At 37.1% G+C, this 16977-nt stretch overlaps 1 protein-coding gene across 1 annotated transcript in view; it reads right to left on the bottom strand.

Moving 5' to 3' along the window:
- Positions 1-451: 451 nt before the first annotated feature.
- Positions 452-16977, bottom strand: part of LOC101400635 (glycine N-phenylacetyltransferase-like) — a 69780-nt gene continuing 53254 nt past the window's right edge. The window contains exons 2-6 of the mRNA XM_087422883.1: positions 12756-12851; positions 6378-6485; positions 4525-4651; positions 3498-3669; positions 452-1809 (exon numbers count right to left, since the gene is read on the bottom strand). Coding sequence (XP_087279009.1) covers positions 1407-1809; positions 3498-3669; positions 4525-4651; positions 6378-6485; positions 12756-12833 — 888 coding nt within the window. The 5' untranslated portion in view covers positions 12834-12851 and the 3' untranslated portion in view covers positions 452-1406. The remainder of the gene's footprint in view (positions 1810-3497; positions 3670-4524; positions 4652-6377; positions 6486-12755; positions 12852-16977) is intronic.

Here is a 16977-nt window from a genome sequence, read left to right on the forward strand (position 1 = left end):
TTTGAAGTAGCTCTCTCTACCCAGAGTAGTCTTGTCTTTATACAAAGAACTCATGTTCATACTGCAACTTGAAACAAGTTGATAACATGGCAAATTTCTCTTATCTTGTTAATTTAGAAAAAATATATTCAGTACTTACCATTTTTATCTGGCTTACAGCATGTATAAATATTATGTGATAAAATTCCACAAATTAGATACAGTTTTATAGATTTTTCCTGATTAATTTTAAATTTAAACTATTTTTGCTATATAGACTTTGTTATTATATAATTTCCTTTTTGCATGTCATTGTTTCTGGATGTCAAGGTGTTAAGTTGTCTTGCTATTGTGATATGACAAGGTACTTAAATTCTCTTGCTCTATATTCCATGAACACATTCTAAATAAGGATAAATATGATGCTGCTGAAAAGAAGAATAAATGACACTACTAGAACTGTGTATTGCTTTTATTCTTTATTGATTATGGATATTTTCATTACTAGACATATGCACAAGAAAATTGTCAACCAGTGAAATAAGCCAGACAGAGAAACACAAATACTGCATGGTATCACTTATCTGTGGAACTTAAAAAAACAAAAAAGTCATACTCATAGAAACGCAGAATAGAATGGTGGTTGCCAGGGTTGGGATGTGGAAGAATTAGGGAGAAGTTGGTAAAAAAGGCACAAACCTTTTTTTTTGTACCTTTTGTACAAACCTTATATAAAACAATAAGTTCTGAGAATCTAATGGATAGCATGGTCGATAGTTAATAATACTATATCACTGAAATTTGCTAAAAGAATAGCTCTTAAGCATTCTCGTAAATAAAAAAGGGTAAGTATGTGAGGTGATAGATGTATTAATCAACTTGATTGTGGGAATCCTTTCACAATGTATACATATTTCATTTTACACTTTAAATAAATTACAACTTTATTTTTCAATTTTAACTCAATAAAACTTGGGTGGGGGGGTGGGGGTGACGGGAGGATAACGGAAAGAGAGAGGGAAAATTATACTACCCATAAGACAATACCACATCTTGGCAAAACCGGCAAGATATGCCCATTAGCAACAATCCACGTGTGAGATAGGAATTCCAGGAGAAGCATTAGGGCAGATGCAGCTGAATAGAGTGTCATTGAGATCCCAAAGTGTAGGAAACTGAACAAGACCAGGGTCCACTACAGGAAGGTCTGGCCGGGCCAGTTCTGCTGTACCGAAAGAGAAGTCCATGAGTGGTTTGCGAGCAGGGATTGTGGTGGTTCTGTTGACCATTCACACTGCTTCCCCAGAGCCTAAATATCACACATTGCTTTACTGGTGGTTACAATTTATTCTTTCTCTTCATCCATCCATCTGCTCCTCCTGCCATGTGACCAGCCCACCCAACACTGTCTTGTGTTCAGGGCTGCTTCACAGAGGCACACAGTTCCATTGATTCCAGTCACAGGGCATGGGGATATGATGCATATTGAGACTCATTTTCTGTATAATTTTGTTGGCTTTGTCTGTATGGTTATATACAGGGAAGCCGAGTTTGTCCAGAGCCTGGATATGGGCACATATGGTATGGGAGATGAGACCCTGGGCCCGGTACTTAGGCACAGTGGCACCCATCCTTATCTCTCCTGTCTGGTCCAACAGAGACCAGGACACAGGGGTCCCCTCAGGCCCCAGCAGGCAGATGTTGGGGAAGCCCCGGATACAGCGCTCGATGAATCTCTGGCTCCTCTCATTGCCTCCAAATTGCCAGAATTCATTCACCAAAGCAGCGTGGGGAACATCCAGGGATGAGAGTTTAAACATCTCTTGGTTGCTATTGAGAACAAGGGAAAAGAAAAGCTCATAATGTCACACATACTGTGCAGTATTATATCTGTTTTCCCAAAACTGTCTTCAGAACATGAAAATAAGGGCACAGGTAAAGGTGTAGAGTCTGCAGCCAGACTTCCTGGATTCAAAATTTGACCAGGTGTGTGATCTTAAGCAGGCAACGTAATGTCTCTCTGCCTCTGCTGCTTCTTTATAAAATGGGGAATTAATAGCACCTCCCTCAAAGACAGATATGAATATTAGAAGAGCTATTGCATGATAAGTGCCTAGGACTTGTGCCACACAAACGATAAGAATTACATAAAAATTAAGTATTCTTCTCCTCAACGTTAGTGACTCTCCACTTAAGATTGGGGAATTTATATCGTCCCCGTTTTACAGATAAGAAAAACAGATAAACAGAAAATAAATGAGTGCCCAAAAGCACATGTTAGCAAGCTGTAAAGCCTGAGCTTAGAATGACGGAGTCTTAGAATGCTGGCGTCAGGGGGCAGTGACGTGGAGTGCTGGTGGCCCCAAGCTACAGAACACTGAAGTCTAAAGGCTTCTGCAATGGTGTAAAGGGGCTTCGGGAGGTGTCCCCGAAAGAACCCACAATGTGGAACTAGAAGCTCTAGACTCAACCCCAGTTATGCCCTGAACCATCCATGTGACCCGAACAAGCTATTTCATCATCTGAGCCTGTGTTCTTCCAGGAAAGCGTGGATAACGTGTCCCACCTTGTCTATCTCATGGGCTGGACAAGAGAATCAAATGAGATTCCAGATGTGGAGGCGCTTCTCAGGTTGTAGTGTGATACCATGTGAATAAATCTCTTCCAGGCCATGGGATTGGGCATCTCCAGATCAAATCTCCACCATCAGTGTTCAATTCTATTCGGTGTTAGACTGGACATCAATGGCGGAAAATATATAATTTGTTGAAATTCTCTTTATTGGAAAACTTTTGCTGTGTGAAGTGAACTCATTAAATGCGTAGTTATCAAGTACCTACTATGTGTTCTGTTCTGGCTGTTGAGGATCTATCAATGAACAACATAAAGACGGTCACTGTTCTTGTGGAGTTTGAAATATTGTAGGGGAGGATCATGCTGCAAACAGGCTGGTAAATACATAAATAAGCTGATTTCAGATAATGATATGTGCAATAAAGAAAATAACAATTGAGTTTTGTGATAATGAATTATGAGAAGGGATGGTTTTAGATGGGATGCTTTGAGAAGAACTCCCTAAGGAAATGATATTTAAGAATATGGTTGGCAAGAAAGCGGCAAATATGTGAAGATCAGAGGGAAGGTCATTTTAGACAAAGAGGAAATGCAGTGACCCAAGCTCATGTGTGAGTGTGTGACATCAAGTTGCAGAAAGAAGCCCAGAGCTGCTGATGGGAGTAAGCAAGAGGGACAAGATTAAGTCTAAGAAGTGATGTGATGGGTGCCAGGTCTTACAGGACTTTGAAGGTTCATAAAGGAGGTTGGAGTTTATTCAAGGTGAGCTGAGAAATATCGATGGCTTTTAAGCTGGTGAATTGACACAATCCATGTTATATACTAAAAGTATCATTCTGGAAATGGATTGTAGGGAAGCAAGAGTGAACATAGAGAGAAAAGTTGGAAGGCTACTTCAGTAGTGAATGATGTGAGCAGTGCAGAGCACCTTTTTTCAAACTCACATGGCCCTGGGGCTGCTGGGTTTAAGAGGTAAATTCTTTGTCTCTGGCAGGGAAGGGAGCAGTTTCCTCGCTGTCTCCGGCATCACATAGAGAATGCGTTGTGTTTGCTTGACCTTGACTAATTTAGTTGTTGCAAGATTCTGTATCACCTCATCCAGGCTGGACTGTGAACCTAGAGAGGAGCAGAGGCAGGAGAGAAGTAATGGCCCATTTAGATGCTATAATAAGCTTCCCAATGGACATCTGCAGGATTTAAAGCCAGGCAGTGCTGCTTCTGGTGTTACTAAAAACCATGTGACCACAGCCATGTCACTCCCTGAGCATGTTTTCTCTTACGCAAAACAGAGATAATACAAGAAATCCCGACTACACCACCGTGAAATGAAAGGAGCAGTGGTATTTAAAAAATAGCAGCCAACTTTGCATGTGCTCATATTACATGCCCAGGTATTGGTCTAACACCACATTTAATTCTTACATTGACACCATGTTATAAGTACTTCCATTATCCTCATTTTTTATATATGAGGAAACTGAATAATAGATAAGTTACATCACTTGCTCAAGATCACAAAGCAAGTAACAGGCAGAGCAAGGATGTCACCTGAGGGATTCTGACTCTGGAGGGCATGCCCACAAGCATGGTAGTTGTTTTCATGACCTGTGAGGTGCTCTATGGTACAAGGAGCTGTCACTCTTATTGTAGGCATGGAAGGCCAGAGGGGGAGCTCTGCTCTCACACCTAATCACATAATCTTAAGGAATCCTTAATATGTCTGCAAAATATATCATGAATCCTCAGCTAACAGTTCCTTATATCAACCCCATAGTTTGCAACGTTTGAATTCCACTCTGCTGAAGAGGTGCTGGCAACTGATACAAGGAATGAAGAAGGAATCAAGCTGAGTGTCTGGGGTTTGGTAAAAGGAAGTAAAGATCGTAGGGAAATGTTCTTGGGATGAATAGTGACCCTGCAGGTATAGACGTGAGCAGTCCCAGCAGCCAGCACACATCCCAGATCTCTTACTTTGGATCTGCAAATGTTGTTTCCAATTGATGACATCTGATGTGCCAAGGACTTCCTGACAGTTCCTGGGATCCTTAGAATAGATTTGGTAGGAGTTGGTATAGTGATCAAAGTCGTCTGTCATCTCCTGTTTGGTTCAGTAACATGGAATAAATCAAATTGATTACATCCAGTGGTTGGAATACTTGTGTTTAGTATTTCATTATACTGTGCTATTTTACATAGTTAAATATTTATATCTTTATTGATGTTCTAGCATTATTCCTGAATCATTTACATCATGAGACCAAGTCATGAATTTAATCAATTGTTCAATTTGTGATTACGAAAAACTTGCTGAGGGCCGGCCTGGTGGCATAATAGTTAAGTTCACGTACTCTGCTTCAGTAGCCCGGGGTTTGCAGGTTCAGATTCCAGGTGTGGACCTATGCACTGCTTATCAAGCCATGCTGTGGCAGATGTCCCACATATAACGTAGAGGAAGATGGGCACAGATGTTAGCCCAGGGCCAATCTTCCTCAGCAAAAAGAGGAGGATTGGCACAGATATTAGCTCAGGGCTAATCTTCCTCACCAAAAAAAAAAAAAAAAGAAAAACTTGCTGAACTAGATATTTGTATGTTGCATTACGATTTCAAATCAACTAAAGGTGCACCAGTTTAGAAAGCATACTTCTATAATTCTGTAATCCTCAGGAGAAAGAAAGAAAGAATTATTTTCAAAGCCAAGCTTCCATTGGAAGAATAAATCTTATTTTATTTCAAAGCATCTCAGAACAAATGGATTATGCACAAGACAGTGTTGAAATTGACAACTCTAACCTTGTATTAGAATTTTCACTTACACGTGATAAAGCTATGCAAAATGAAGACATGTTGTCTTTAAAATGTAAACCACAATGAACTGTTGTTTAAAAAAAATTCACATTCCCCGCAAAATTGAATCACAAAATTTATCCAAAAAGATCTTCTCCAAGTTAACAAATTAGAGATGAAATTATTTGAAGATGAAGGAAGGAGCCAGAGAACAACTCAAGGGTAAAAGAGCTGGGATGTTGCATGGAAATACATTCATCACTTAGCATTAATGCCACTGATGATCTGTGTTTTTAAGATCACATAAAGAAAGCAAATATTATTCCATTTTTAGATTTCAATAATTAAAATTATCTTAATTTTTGTGTTGTGTTTAGGTTGATTTTTTAAAAAAACTGCTATACATTTAAATTTTATTTGTAAATAATTTATATCAAAATGATACTATATGGTTACAAATTTTTGCATGTAGGAATTTTTACTTGATATTTTTCAATATGCTTATAACATATTTGTATGTGAAATGTATTAACCACTTAGTTTGAGTGAATTTAAAAGTCTGGTACTGAAAATATATTTCCAAATACAGTCATTATAATTTGTTCTTTGTATTTTCCTAACATTCTTCATATTTGCCTTCACATATTTTTAGGTTTTGTTGTCTTGGCTTAGAATGCATGCTCTGTTCTTGTCAGCCTGTCAAAGCCTACTAATCTCCAAAACCAAGTTTTGGTGAAACGTCTACCAGGAAGGCTGTCTGATTCTCTCCCTGCATCCTCTGACATTTATAGACTTAATCATCTCTTGGTCAGTGCTACTTCTGTATCTTGTATGTTCTTGTACATTTTTGCACATTTTCACACAATGTCGTTATTTATTTACTTTCCTCCAGGCTGTGAGCTTCTTGAGGACAAGGACTTGTTCACCATCACTGTGATTCATTTCTGTATCCTCACAGCCCACCACATTGCCAGTTGCATGGTACACATATAGCAAATAAGAACAGAGAAGCATATTCATTCCACATCTGGCACCTTACCTGCTCTTGAGGGCGGATAACCACTGTATTAAAATCAGGCCACTTGTCCACCAGGGCCTTAAGGTTGAATGGGTTTCCATGATTCATATGGAAGACGGTCCCATAAACCTGCAGCATCCCGAGAAAGTGAGAGGGTCGGCTTATTAGGAATGGATAGCAAAGTGCCTGGTTTCATCAGAACAAGGTGTATATCTATGAAATCAGGGTAAGTAACTGATAGCACACCTAGTTCACACAGTCTTTACGTTCTACTTTATTACTCCAAATGGAAATAGATTTTCAGGTCAAACCATGAGAATATCACACGAAAATAGTTAACTATCCACACAAATAAAATGAATAAATTAAAAATCATGAACTATTACATTGTAGAATTTAGTGTTATATCTTTCCATTTTATTTCATTTATTTACGTACGCACACACATTTTTTAATCAATGAAATTACCTGATATATATTAGTTTAACATCTATCCCTTCCCACACACACACATACACACACTATACTATGAGCCTATTTCCATGTCAATAAATTTACATAATCATTTTTAATGACTGCATAATATTCATGACATGGAAGGATTCTAATTCTGTTTTCCTATCTCCTATTGCTGGTCATTTCAGTTTTTTCTCACTTTTCAGTTTAAAGCTTTATTCTTCAAGGAACATTTATTTTGCATAAACCTTTGCAAATAGGCCTGTTATTACAAACTTTAGAAGGGGAATTTCTGTGTCAAAGGTCAACTGCTTTTAAAGGTTTTTTTTTTTTTTTCTTAAACATATCTCCAAATTACTTTCTAGAGAGGTTCAATGAGCTCCTGCTTATTTAATAAGTAGAGACAGAGTGTGGTTTGGTGACCAAAGTCTGAGCACCTCATACACTGGGCAATCTGTTTAGCCTTTTCCACAAACATCTGTTCAAACATTGGTGCCCTCAAGAAGAACACTGAAGAGGCTGAGAAAGAGAGATCCTCCAAATTGGAAGGGGCCCTGTGGTTGCGGGGAGAGGAAAAGCAGCAATGCTTACCAGGGTGGACCTAAGAACCTAAGTGTATTTGGAAACATGACGCCTCAGCTGATGGTATGAGAAGCTACCAAAGACCAAGGACCAATGGAATGATGAACATTGCCATGACCAAGGACCATACCTCACCCAGTGCTTCCCTACACCTGCCATGAAATGTTTATGTCAGACTTACGGAGAAAGAAGAGGAGGCAAACTGACTTTACCGAGTTTTTATGAAATTATTAAATGTTCTGCCAGCAGCAGGGGCTCAATATAAAAATTAAACATGGTTTTAGGAAAAATAAAGAGGTCATATTTTTTAAACATTGGAGTTTGGGACCAGTGACATTCATATAGACTAGATTAAAAATAAGTGGAATCACTTCTTTTTTCTATGCACATGGCAGCATCGTTAAGCTAAAACATAGTGACACAGGCAGCCACTACAAATTGAATGAATTGGAGTTAACACGTGAGATAAACCTATTCCGTGTCCACTATGGAGAGATAGATGGGCAGTGCTTCAGGCCATGATACATAAATATTTCTCTCACTTGAGACTTTAATAAGTATTGAATGAGAATGAGTTTTAGGTTATACCTTTGTAACAAGAGCCATTCATACAAATATTCTAGATTTCTACCTATGTGAAAAACTATGTCATCAAAGAGTCAACTAAGGGGAGAGGAGAACTCACTAAAGTTGAGGATCTACTATTGAGGGTTACTTTGCCTCACGATAGAGTCAGGCTAATGGTAGTGCCAAGAGTTTTCTCAAAAAAGTTGGAATCCACTTAACACATGATGTGAAGAACAATTAAAACCCCAGAGATCTACCCTACAGAACATGCAAGAAAAAAATTTTAATCTGGATAACTTTAAAGTAGCTACTCAAGATAAAAATATGTCAGTCCACAGAGCATCTAACTTATTTACTACATCCTCTTCCTTAAAAAATAAAAGGCCATTATCTGTAGGATGAGTTAATTTGTTGTATAGGATTGCCAGTTGATGGCAGTTTAGTGTTAACACAGGCAAATGTTAGGTGATGCCTACCAAAAAAGAGGATTTTATTTTTAGCATGGTTGATCTGGAGTCACCCTTTCTGGTAGTAATTAAAGGGTAGAACAGGTTGCACTTAGTCCACATCTAGTAAAAGAATGTCTGATTATTTCCTTTTTCCCAAATGCACACCCTGGTTAAAGGCGGTAGGTTCCTTTGAAGATGACTGTGAGAAAGATCGACAGCATGCAATTTTGGCAGTGTGGTGAGTCCTTCCTCAAGTGCACCACATCTCCCTTCATTCAAGGAGTTCTGGGTCTGTAAACTGGGTCAAATCTGGGAATTAATTGAGAAGTCGTGACTCTGTTTTTATGATTCCAGTTAGACTTTTGAGTTCATGTAAATGACATGGTGTAGTTACTGATATTTAGTAAGTGTTCAAGAAGTGTTGGCTATTAATTTTATTATTATCATTGTAGTTAATCCTCCCAACAACACTGTGAGGTAATGATAACCCTGTTAAAGGTTGAGGAATGTCTACCAAAATATTTACTTTTTGGTTTTACTCATTTTACATGCAAGAACACTGCAACTCAAAGATGTTTAACTTTGGCAATGTTACGCAGAAAACATTGAATTTGTGGGGTCAAAGCAGTCTAACTCCAGACCCTGTCTTCCTCGACTGGTGCCCCACCCTACCTCAGTCAGCAGGATCAGTGACTCGGAGTTACACTAAGTGCCTGTGGCTTAGCTACAATTGATCCCTGTACAAGGTGTCAGAGCACCAGGAAAAGGAAGAATAAGTGGAATATTATGTCATTCCTTCCAGGTTGATTCCATCAGCTTGATCAGTGTAATAACTACATTAAATCATATATCATACTCATGCTTCTCTAAGAAGCCCAGATGTGTGATTCAACAAAAGAAATGGCACTTATTTTAAAGGCAAGCTTTGTAAACTAACAGGATTTATACCTGAGGGTCTTTTTGTTGTAGTTGTCTGGGTTTTTTTTTCTTTTTGGTGCTATTGCAAATGGTATTGATTTTAATTTTGAATTCTAATTGTTCATTGCTGGTATAGAGAAATACAATTGATTTTTCTATTTTGTATATCAACCTTGAATCCTATGACTGCTAAACTTAGTTATTTTATCTAGGACCTTTTTTTTTCCTGTAGACTCCTTAGGATTTTTTACACTAGACAATCATGCCATATGTGAATAGACACTATTTTATTTCTCACTTTCCAATATGTATTCCTTTTGTTTCTTTTTCTTGCCTTATTGTAATGGCTAGGATATCCAGTGCCACACTGAATGGGAGTGGTGAGAATGAATATCCTTGCCTTGTTACCTATCTTAGGGTGAATATGCAGTCTTTCAATACTCAGTATGATGTTAAGTGTAGATTTTTCCTGTACACTTTTTATCAGGTTGAAGATATCCCCTTCTATTCCTAGTTTGCTGAGAGTGTTATTTTTATCAGAAATATTACATTTTGTGGAATATTTTTTCTGCATCTATTAAGAGAAGATCATATGGATTTTCTTCTTTAGTCTGTTGATATGGTGAATTACACGGATTGATTTTTGAATGTTGAACCTGCCTTGCATTCTCAAGATAAATTCCCCTTCATTATGATGTATTGTCCTTTTGGTATACTGATGAATTGAACATGATAGTATTTTGTTGAGGGTTTTTGCATCTATGTTCATGGGGCACATTGTTCTGTAGTCTCCTTTTCTTATAATATCCATTTCTGGGTTTGGTATCAGGGCAATTCTGGACTCTATTTTGCAGGAGTTTTTGTAGATTGGTATTATTTCTTCTTTACATTCGTAGTAGAAATTGCCACTGAAGCCGTCTGGGCATGGAGTTTTCTTTGTTGGGAAGTTTTAAGCTACAAAATCACTTTCTCCGATAGATATAGGACACTTTAGGATGTATATTTCTTCTTTAGTGACTTTTGGTAATTTGTGCTTTCAACAGAACATAAATTTTGAAATTTATGGGCACAGAGTTGATAATAGTATGACCTTTTTATCCTTATGTCTATTGGGTTTGTAGTAATGTCCTCTATTTCATTCTGATATTGGTAATTTGTGTGTTCTCTCTTTATTTCTTGGTCAGTTTGGTTAGAAGTTTATCAACATTATTGATCTTTTCAAAGAACCAGGTTTTATTTATTTTTATTTTTAATTTTTCAACTCCTTTTTTTATTGTGGTAACATGGTTTATAACATTGTATAAATTTCAGGTGTACATCATTATACTTCTATTTCTGCATGGATTACATCATGTTCACCACCCAAAGATGAATTATAATCCATCACCACACACATGTGCTTAATCATCCCTTTCACCCTCCTCCCTCCCCTCTTCCCCTCTGGGAACCACCAATCCAATCTCTGTCTCTATGTGTTTATTTGTTGTTGTTTTTATCTTCTACTTATGAGTGAGATCATACAGTATTTGACCTTCTCCCTCTGACTTATTTCACTTAGCATAATACCCTCAATGTCCATCCATGTTGTCACAAATGACTGGATTTCATCATTTTTTATGGGTCAGTAGTATTCCATTGTGTATATATACCACATCTTCTTTATCCATTCGTCCCTTGATGGGCAATTAGGTTGCTTCCAAGTCTTGGCTATTGTAATGCTGTAATGAACACAGGGGTGCATGTATCCTTATGCATTCACGTTTTCATGTTCTTTGGATAAATACCCAGCAGTGGAATAGCTGGATCATATGGTAGGTCTATTCTTAAATTTTTTGAGGAATCTCCATACTGTTTTCCATAGTGGCTGTACCAGATTGCACTCCTACCAGCACTGTATGAGAGTTCTGTTCTCTCCACATCGTCTCCAACACTTGTTGTTTCCTGTGTTGTTAATTACAGCCATTCTGACAGGCATGAGGTGATACCTCATTGTCGTTTGATTTGCATTTCCCTGATAGTTGATGTTGAACATCTTTTCATGTGCCTGTTGGTCACTAGTTTTTAGATTCATTGATTTTCTTAATTGTTTTTCTCCCCTCGAATTCATTGGTTTCTGCTCCTATCTTTTATAATTTCCTTAGTTCTGTTTGTTTTGGGGTTAATTTACCATTCTTTTTCTAGTTTTTAAGGTGGAAACTTAAAGCATTAGTTTGAGACCATTATTCTTTTTTCGTATCAACACTTCATGGTATATATTTGCCACTCATCACTGCTTTAGTTGCATCCCAAAACTTTTGATATGTTGTACTTTTATTTTCAGTCAACTAAAATATTTTCTCATTTTCCTTGTATTTTTGAAGCATCATTTATTTAGAAGTGTGTTGCATGATTTCTAAAGTTTGGTATTTTCCAGAGATATTTCAATTTTTTAATTTAAGTTTAATCCATATTGTTCAAGGATGTATTTGGTGTGATTTCAGTTCTCATAAAATTCTTAAAAATAGGGTATATCTTGGTAAATGTTCCATGTGCGCTTGAAAAATATATATTCTGCTGTTGTTGAGAGAAGTATTATATAAATGTCAATTAGTTCAAGTTGGTTCTTAGTATTGTTCAGCTCTTCTATATTATAAGATTTCTGCCTATTCTATAAATTACTGAGAGAGGACTGTTGAAGTCTTTATACCAGTGGGTTTATCTACTTTTTTCAGTTCTATCAGTTTTTATCTCATGTACTTTGAGCCTCTGTTGTTAGGTGTATACATTTCAGCATTTCTTATGTCTTCTTGGTGAATTGATGCCTTTATTATAATGCAATAGTGCTTTTTACTTCTAATAATATTTTAGTCCCTTTGAAACGTATATCATTGCAAAAAAAATCTATGGTACAAGATGATTGATCCATTTCTTAAACATAATTTCTGTCTCACCCCAAATTAAACATAATCCTTTGGTGTTTGACAAAATACGAGTTGACCTATTGTTAATTTCAAGGAAGAATCGTTAACAGTTAAATTTTCATCAGGTGATTTATTGTTTAGGAAGAATAAATTAAACATTAACATGTTAGTTTCAGTGAACTTTGAAATTCTGCAAAAAACTTCCAGTGTTACATAACATGATTCTTGCAAGGGCACAAGGGAATGTTTTTGCGTCATCACACAGTGAAGATCATAGTGGATTCAAATCATAGTCTCACCACTCACTATTGGTGTGATCTTGGACAAGTCATATAACTGAGCCTCCATTTCCTTTGTGGTTCTATGGACAAAATATATCTGCCTTGCAGCAAGGTGATGTGAACTAAATGAGATGCAAGATGAGTGCCTGGCACAGAATAGGTGATCGGTGAATGCTCGTTCTCTTTCCCACCCCTTTCATAGGCAGTTGCTAGTCCTTTGTTTCCCTAAGAATGTTCCACCCTCACCTTTAAGGACTCAGGGAGGCTCTTCCGCAAGGATTTCTCTAGCATCTGCAGCATTTGTGGGCCTTGTAAGTGAAACATCTTGGCAGGTACGTTAACCTAAAGAGAAGATCAAGAAACATCAGGGAATGAAAAGTGCTGGAAGACATACAAAGACACAGGACAGACATGATAGGCAGTTCTGGCTAATGGCTTGGCCTTCATCCCTGCTGTTTCATTAGAGCCCCATTTACTAAACTTCTCACTAATTCCAAGGAAGAACAAGACTGGCAGAAAGCACAGGTGCCTCTTTCTGAAATTATTTTTTAAGCTTTAAAAAATATTTCTTAGTTTTCATACTACCCAGAATTCTAATAATTAAGGATGCAGTGATATTAACATATATATATTACCTAAGCATGCATGAGCGTTCTTTGAGATTAAATTTCCATCCATGATAAGCCTGACTGCCACTTAGAAGCTGTATGACATTAAGCAAGTTACTTAACTCCTCTGTGCCTTGGTTTCTCATCTATAAATGGCAATGACTACAGTGACTGTCCCTTAGAGTAGTTGTGACACTTAAATAAATCAATACATATAAGATGTTTGGAGCAGTGTCTGGGACATAGTAAGCACTCAGTTAATGATTATGATTATTATTATCATTTGCAGAAGCAAAAGTTAACCCACATGGTCATCCAAAAAAATCCATTGGGTGACTTTTCTTCTGTGCAAGAAATTGTTGTGAGGATTAAATGGGGTAATCCATATAATCTGGCAAGTGGTAGATGAGATCATGAATTTTAAGTCTTTAGCAGAGTGCCTGGCATAGAGGAGTATTCAATATGTGTAAGCCATTTTAATTATTGCCATCATTATAACTTACATAAAGCATATCTTTTCTTGATTCTAGAGCCCCTCCCCCTCAAAAAAGGAAAAAATCTTTTTCTACAGGGACAAATGAATGATGTAGCACAATATTTTGCAAACTTGACTATGTATTAGAACCATCTGAAAAAATGTATTAAATTATTTAATCCTGCCCCTGCTATATTTTATTTAGAAGGTCTTAAGGAAGTATGAGATCTAGAAATCTACATTTTAAAAAAGCTCTTAAGACTATTTTTATTATTGTTGTTCAATTTAATTGTTATAATTCACATACAATAAAATTCACCAATTTTAACTGAATACTTCGATGAGTTTTGAAAAATGTATATATTAGTGTTACTAGCACCATTATAATGATATAGACAATTTGAATAGCCCCAAAAGTTTACTCATGTCCCTTTGCAATCCATCTCCTTTTCTTACTCCCAGCCCATAGCAATCATTAATCTGATTTCTGGCCTATGGCTTTTCCTTTGACAGAATGTCTAATAAAAGGAATTATTTAGTTTGTAACTATTTGAGACGATCTTCTTTCACTAGCAAAACGCCTTTGAGATTAGTTCAAACTGTTGCATAATCAACAGTTCATTTCTTTTTATTGCTGAATAATATTCTATTGAATGGATCTACCAGAGTTTGTTTATTCAGTCACCAGTTGAAGTACATATGTGTTGTTTCTAGTTTTTTGTGATTATGGATAAAGATTCTGTGAACATTCATAGACAAATCTTTGAACATATGCTCTTATTCCTCTTGGGTAAATACGTAAAAGTGCATTTGCATGGTCATACAGTAAGCATATGTTTAACTTTATAAGAAACAACTAAACTGTTTTCCCCAAGTGGTGGCACTCTTTTACATTCCCAAAACAGTGTATGAGAGTTCCATTTGCTCCACATTCTCTCCAACACTTCCCCAGAAGAATTTCTTATGCAGCCATATTCAGGAATTGTTGATATAGTAGGTAAAATCCTCAACATACCCTTCAAGTCAGTAAAGCAAGAAGATTTGATGAACAAATTCTCAAGGCAGGCCAAAAAGCTGAGGCCAAAATGTGTTTCAATAGATGCAATATTCTGAGAGCCTGACAATACTGAACGTTACCCAAGCCATCTTGGAAAACAGCAAGTGTTAAGGAAACCCCTTCACTCCCTTTGCGTTCCTGAAACAGCTTACTGCAAGGTATCATCCTTGCCCCTTATGACTTAATAAGACTCACGGATACTCCCCATGTTTACCTATGACAACGCCAAACACCAACCTTCCAAATTCCTAATCTTTGCCTCACAGATGATTAGTGGAATTATGAATCACCACTAATAAAGCAGAACAAAATCCTTGTTAACCAAACTTCGGTTAAGCATCTCTCCTTCCCTTAGGCTGAGTCAGCATATAGCCCCTTCTTAATAGCCCCAAGAGGAACAGGCTGAACTCAGGTAAAACATTCATTGAGCTGTATTGATCCCACTGCTCTTGCCTCCCACTTCCTCACATGGGACTCTCTCTAGCACTGCTCCCTGGTCCCTCATAAATGATTAACTTCACTGTTTATCCCCACCGACCCCGCAGAACAAAGTGTTCTGATGTGTTCAAGTTTTAGTGGATTTGACCAAAGTTTAATGAAGGTTCTGTCCTCCACACAGGGCTCTAAACCCACTCAGCCTGAGCCAACGTTGGCAGGCAGAAAGATTGTCCTAAGCAGAAAGACACTCCATGAACCTTGCTTACTCATCTCTGTAAAAGAACAGCCTTTTTCTGCCTGACCTAGCAGATATTTGTAAACCTTATAGTCTGAAAGTTCTCCCTGTTGAAATAGTCCCCACTCCCTATTATCTTTTTCTCTTCTTGCAATAATTCTTTCAAATAAAGTTTCTTCTTATGTAAGTCTGGAATTGTTCTTTATTTAATAATATTTTGGTATAGCTTCATTACAAGTTAAATGGACTTTTGGGAGATCAACAAAATTGACAAACCTTTAGCTAGACTCACAAAGAAAAAAAGAGAGAAGGCACAAATAAGTAAAATCAGAAATGAAAGAGGAGAGGTTACAACAGACACCTCAGAAATACAAAAGATTATAAGACAATACTATGAAAAGCTGTATGCCAACCAATTCGACAATCTGGAAGAAATGGATAAATTCTTAGAATCATACAACCTTCCAAAACTGGATCAAGAAGAAGTAGAGAATTTGAATAGACCAATCACCAGTAAGGAGATCGAAACAGTAATCACAAACCTCCCCAAAAATAAAAGTCCAGGACCAGACGGCTTCCCTGGTGAATTCTACCAAACATTCAAAGAAGACTTAATACCTATCCTTCTCAAACTCTTCCAAAAAATTGAGGAGGGGGGGAAGCTCCCTAACTCATTCTACGAAGCTGACATTACCCTGATACCAAAACCAGACAAGGACAACACAAAAAAAGAAAATTACAGGCCAATATCACTGATGAACATCGATGCGAAAATCCTCAACAAAATACTAGCAAATCGCATGCAACAATACGTTAAAAAGATTATACACCATGATCAAGTGGGATTTATTCCAGGGATGCAGGGATGGTTTAACATTCGCAAAGAAATCAACGTAATACACCACATTAATAAAATGAAGAACAAAAATCACATGATCATCTCAATAGATGCAGAGAAAGCATTTGACAAGATACAGCATCCATTTATGATAAAAACTCTGAATAAAATGGGGATAGAAGGAAAGTACCTCAACATAATAAAGACCATATATGAGAAACCCACAGCTAATATCATCCTCAATGGTGAAAAACTGAAAGCTATCCCTCTAAGAACAGGAACCAGACAAGGATGCCCACTGTCACCACTCCTATTTAACATGGTACTGGAAGTCCTAGCCAGAGCAATCAGGCAAGAGAAAGAAATATAAGGGATCCAAATTGGAAAGGAAGAAGTGAAACTGTCACTATTTGCGATGACATGATTTTATATATAGAAAACCCTAAAGAATCCACCAGAAAACTTTTAGAAGTAATAAACGAATATGGTAAAGTTGCAGGATACAAAATCAACATACAAAAATCAGTTGCATTTCTATACACTAACAACGAAGTAGCAGAAAGAGAAATTAAGAATACCATCCCATTTACAATTGCAACAAAAAGAATAAAATATCTAGGAATAAACTTAACCAAAGAGGTGAAAGATCTGTACACCGAAAACTATAAAACATTTCTGAAAGAAATTGAAGAAGACACAAAGAAATGGAAAGACATTCCGTGCTCTTGGATTGGAAGAATTAACATAGTTAAGATGTCCATACTTCCTAAAGCCATCTATAGATTAAATGCAATCCCTATCAAAGTTCCAACAACAT

This window comes from Ceratotherium simum, chromosome 34, assembly GCF_057802395.1.
Source record: "Ceratotherium simum simum isolate JZ-2026a chromosome 34, ASM5780239v1, whole genome shotgun sequence".
Taxonomy (NCBI): Eukaryota; Metazoa; Chordata; class Mammalia; order Perissodactyla; family Rhinocerotidae; genus Ceratotherium; species Ceratotherium simum.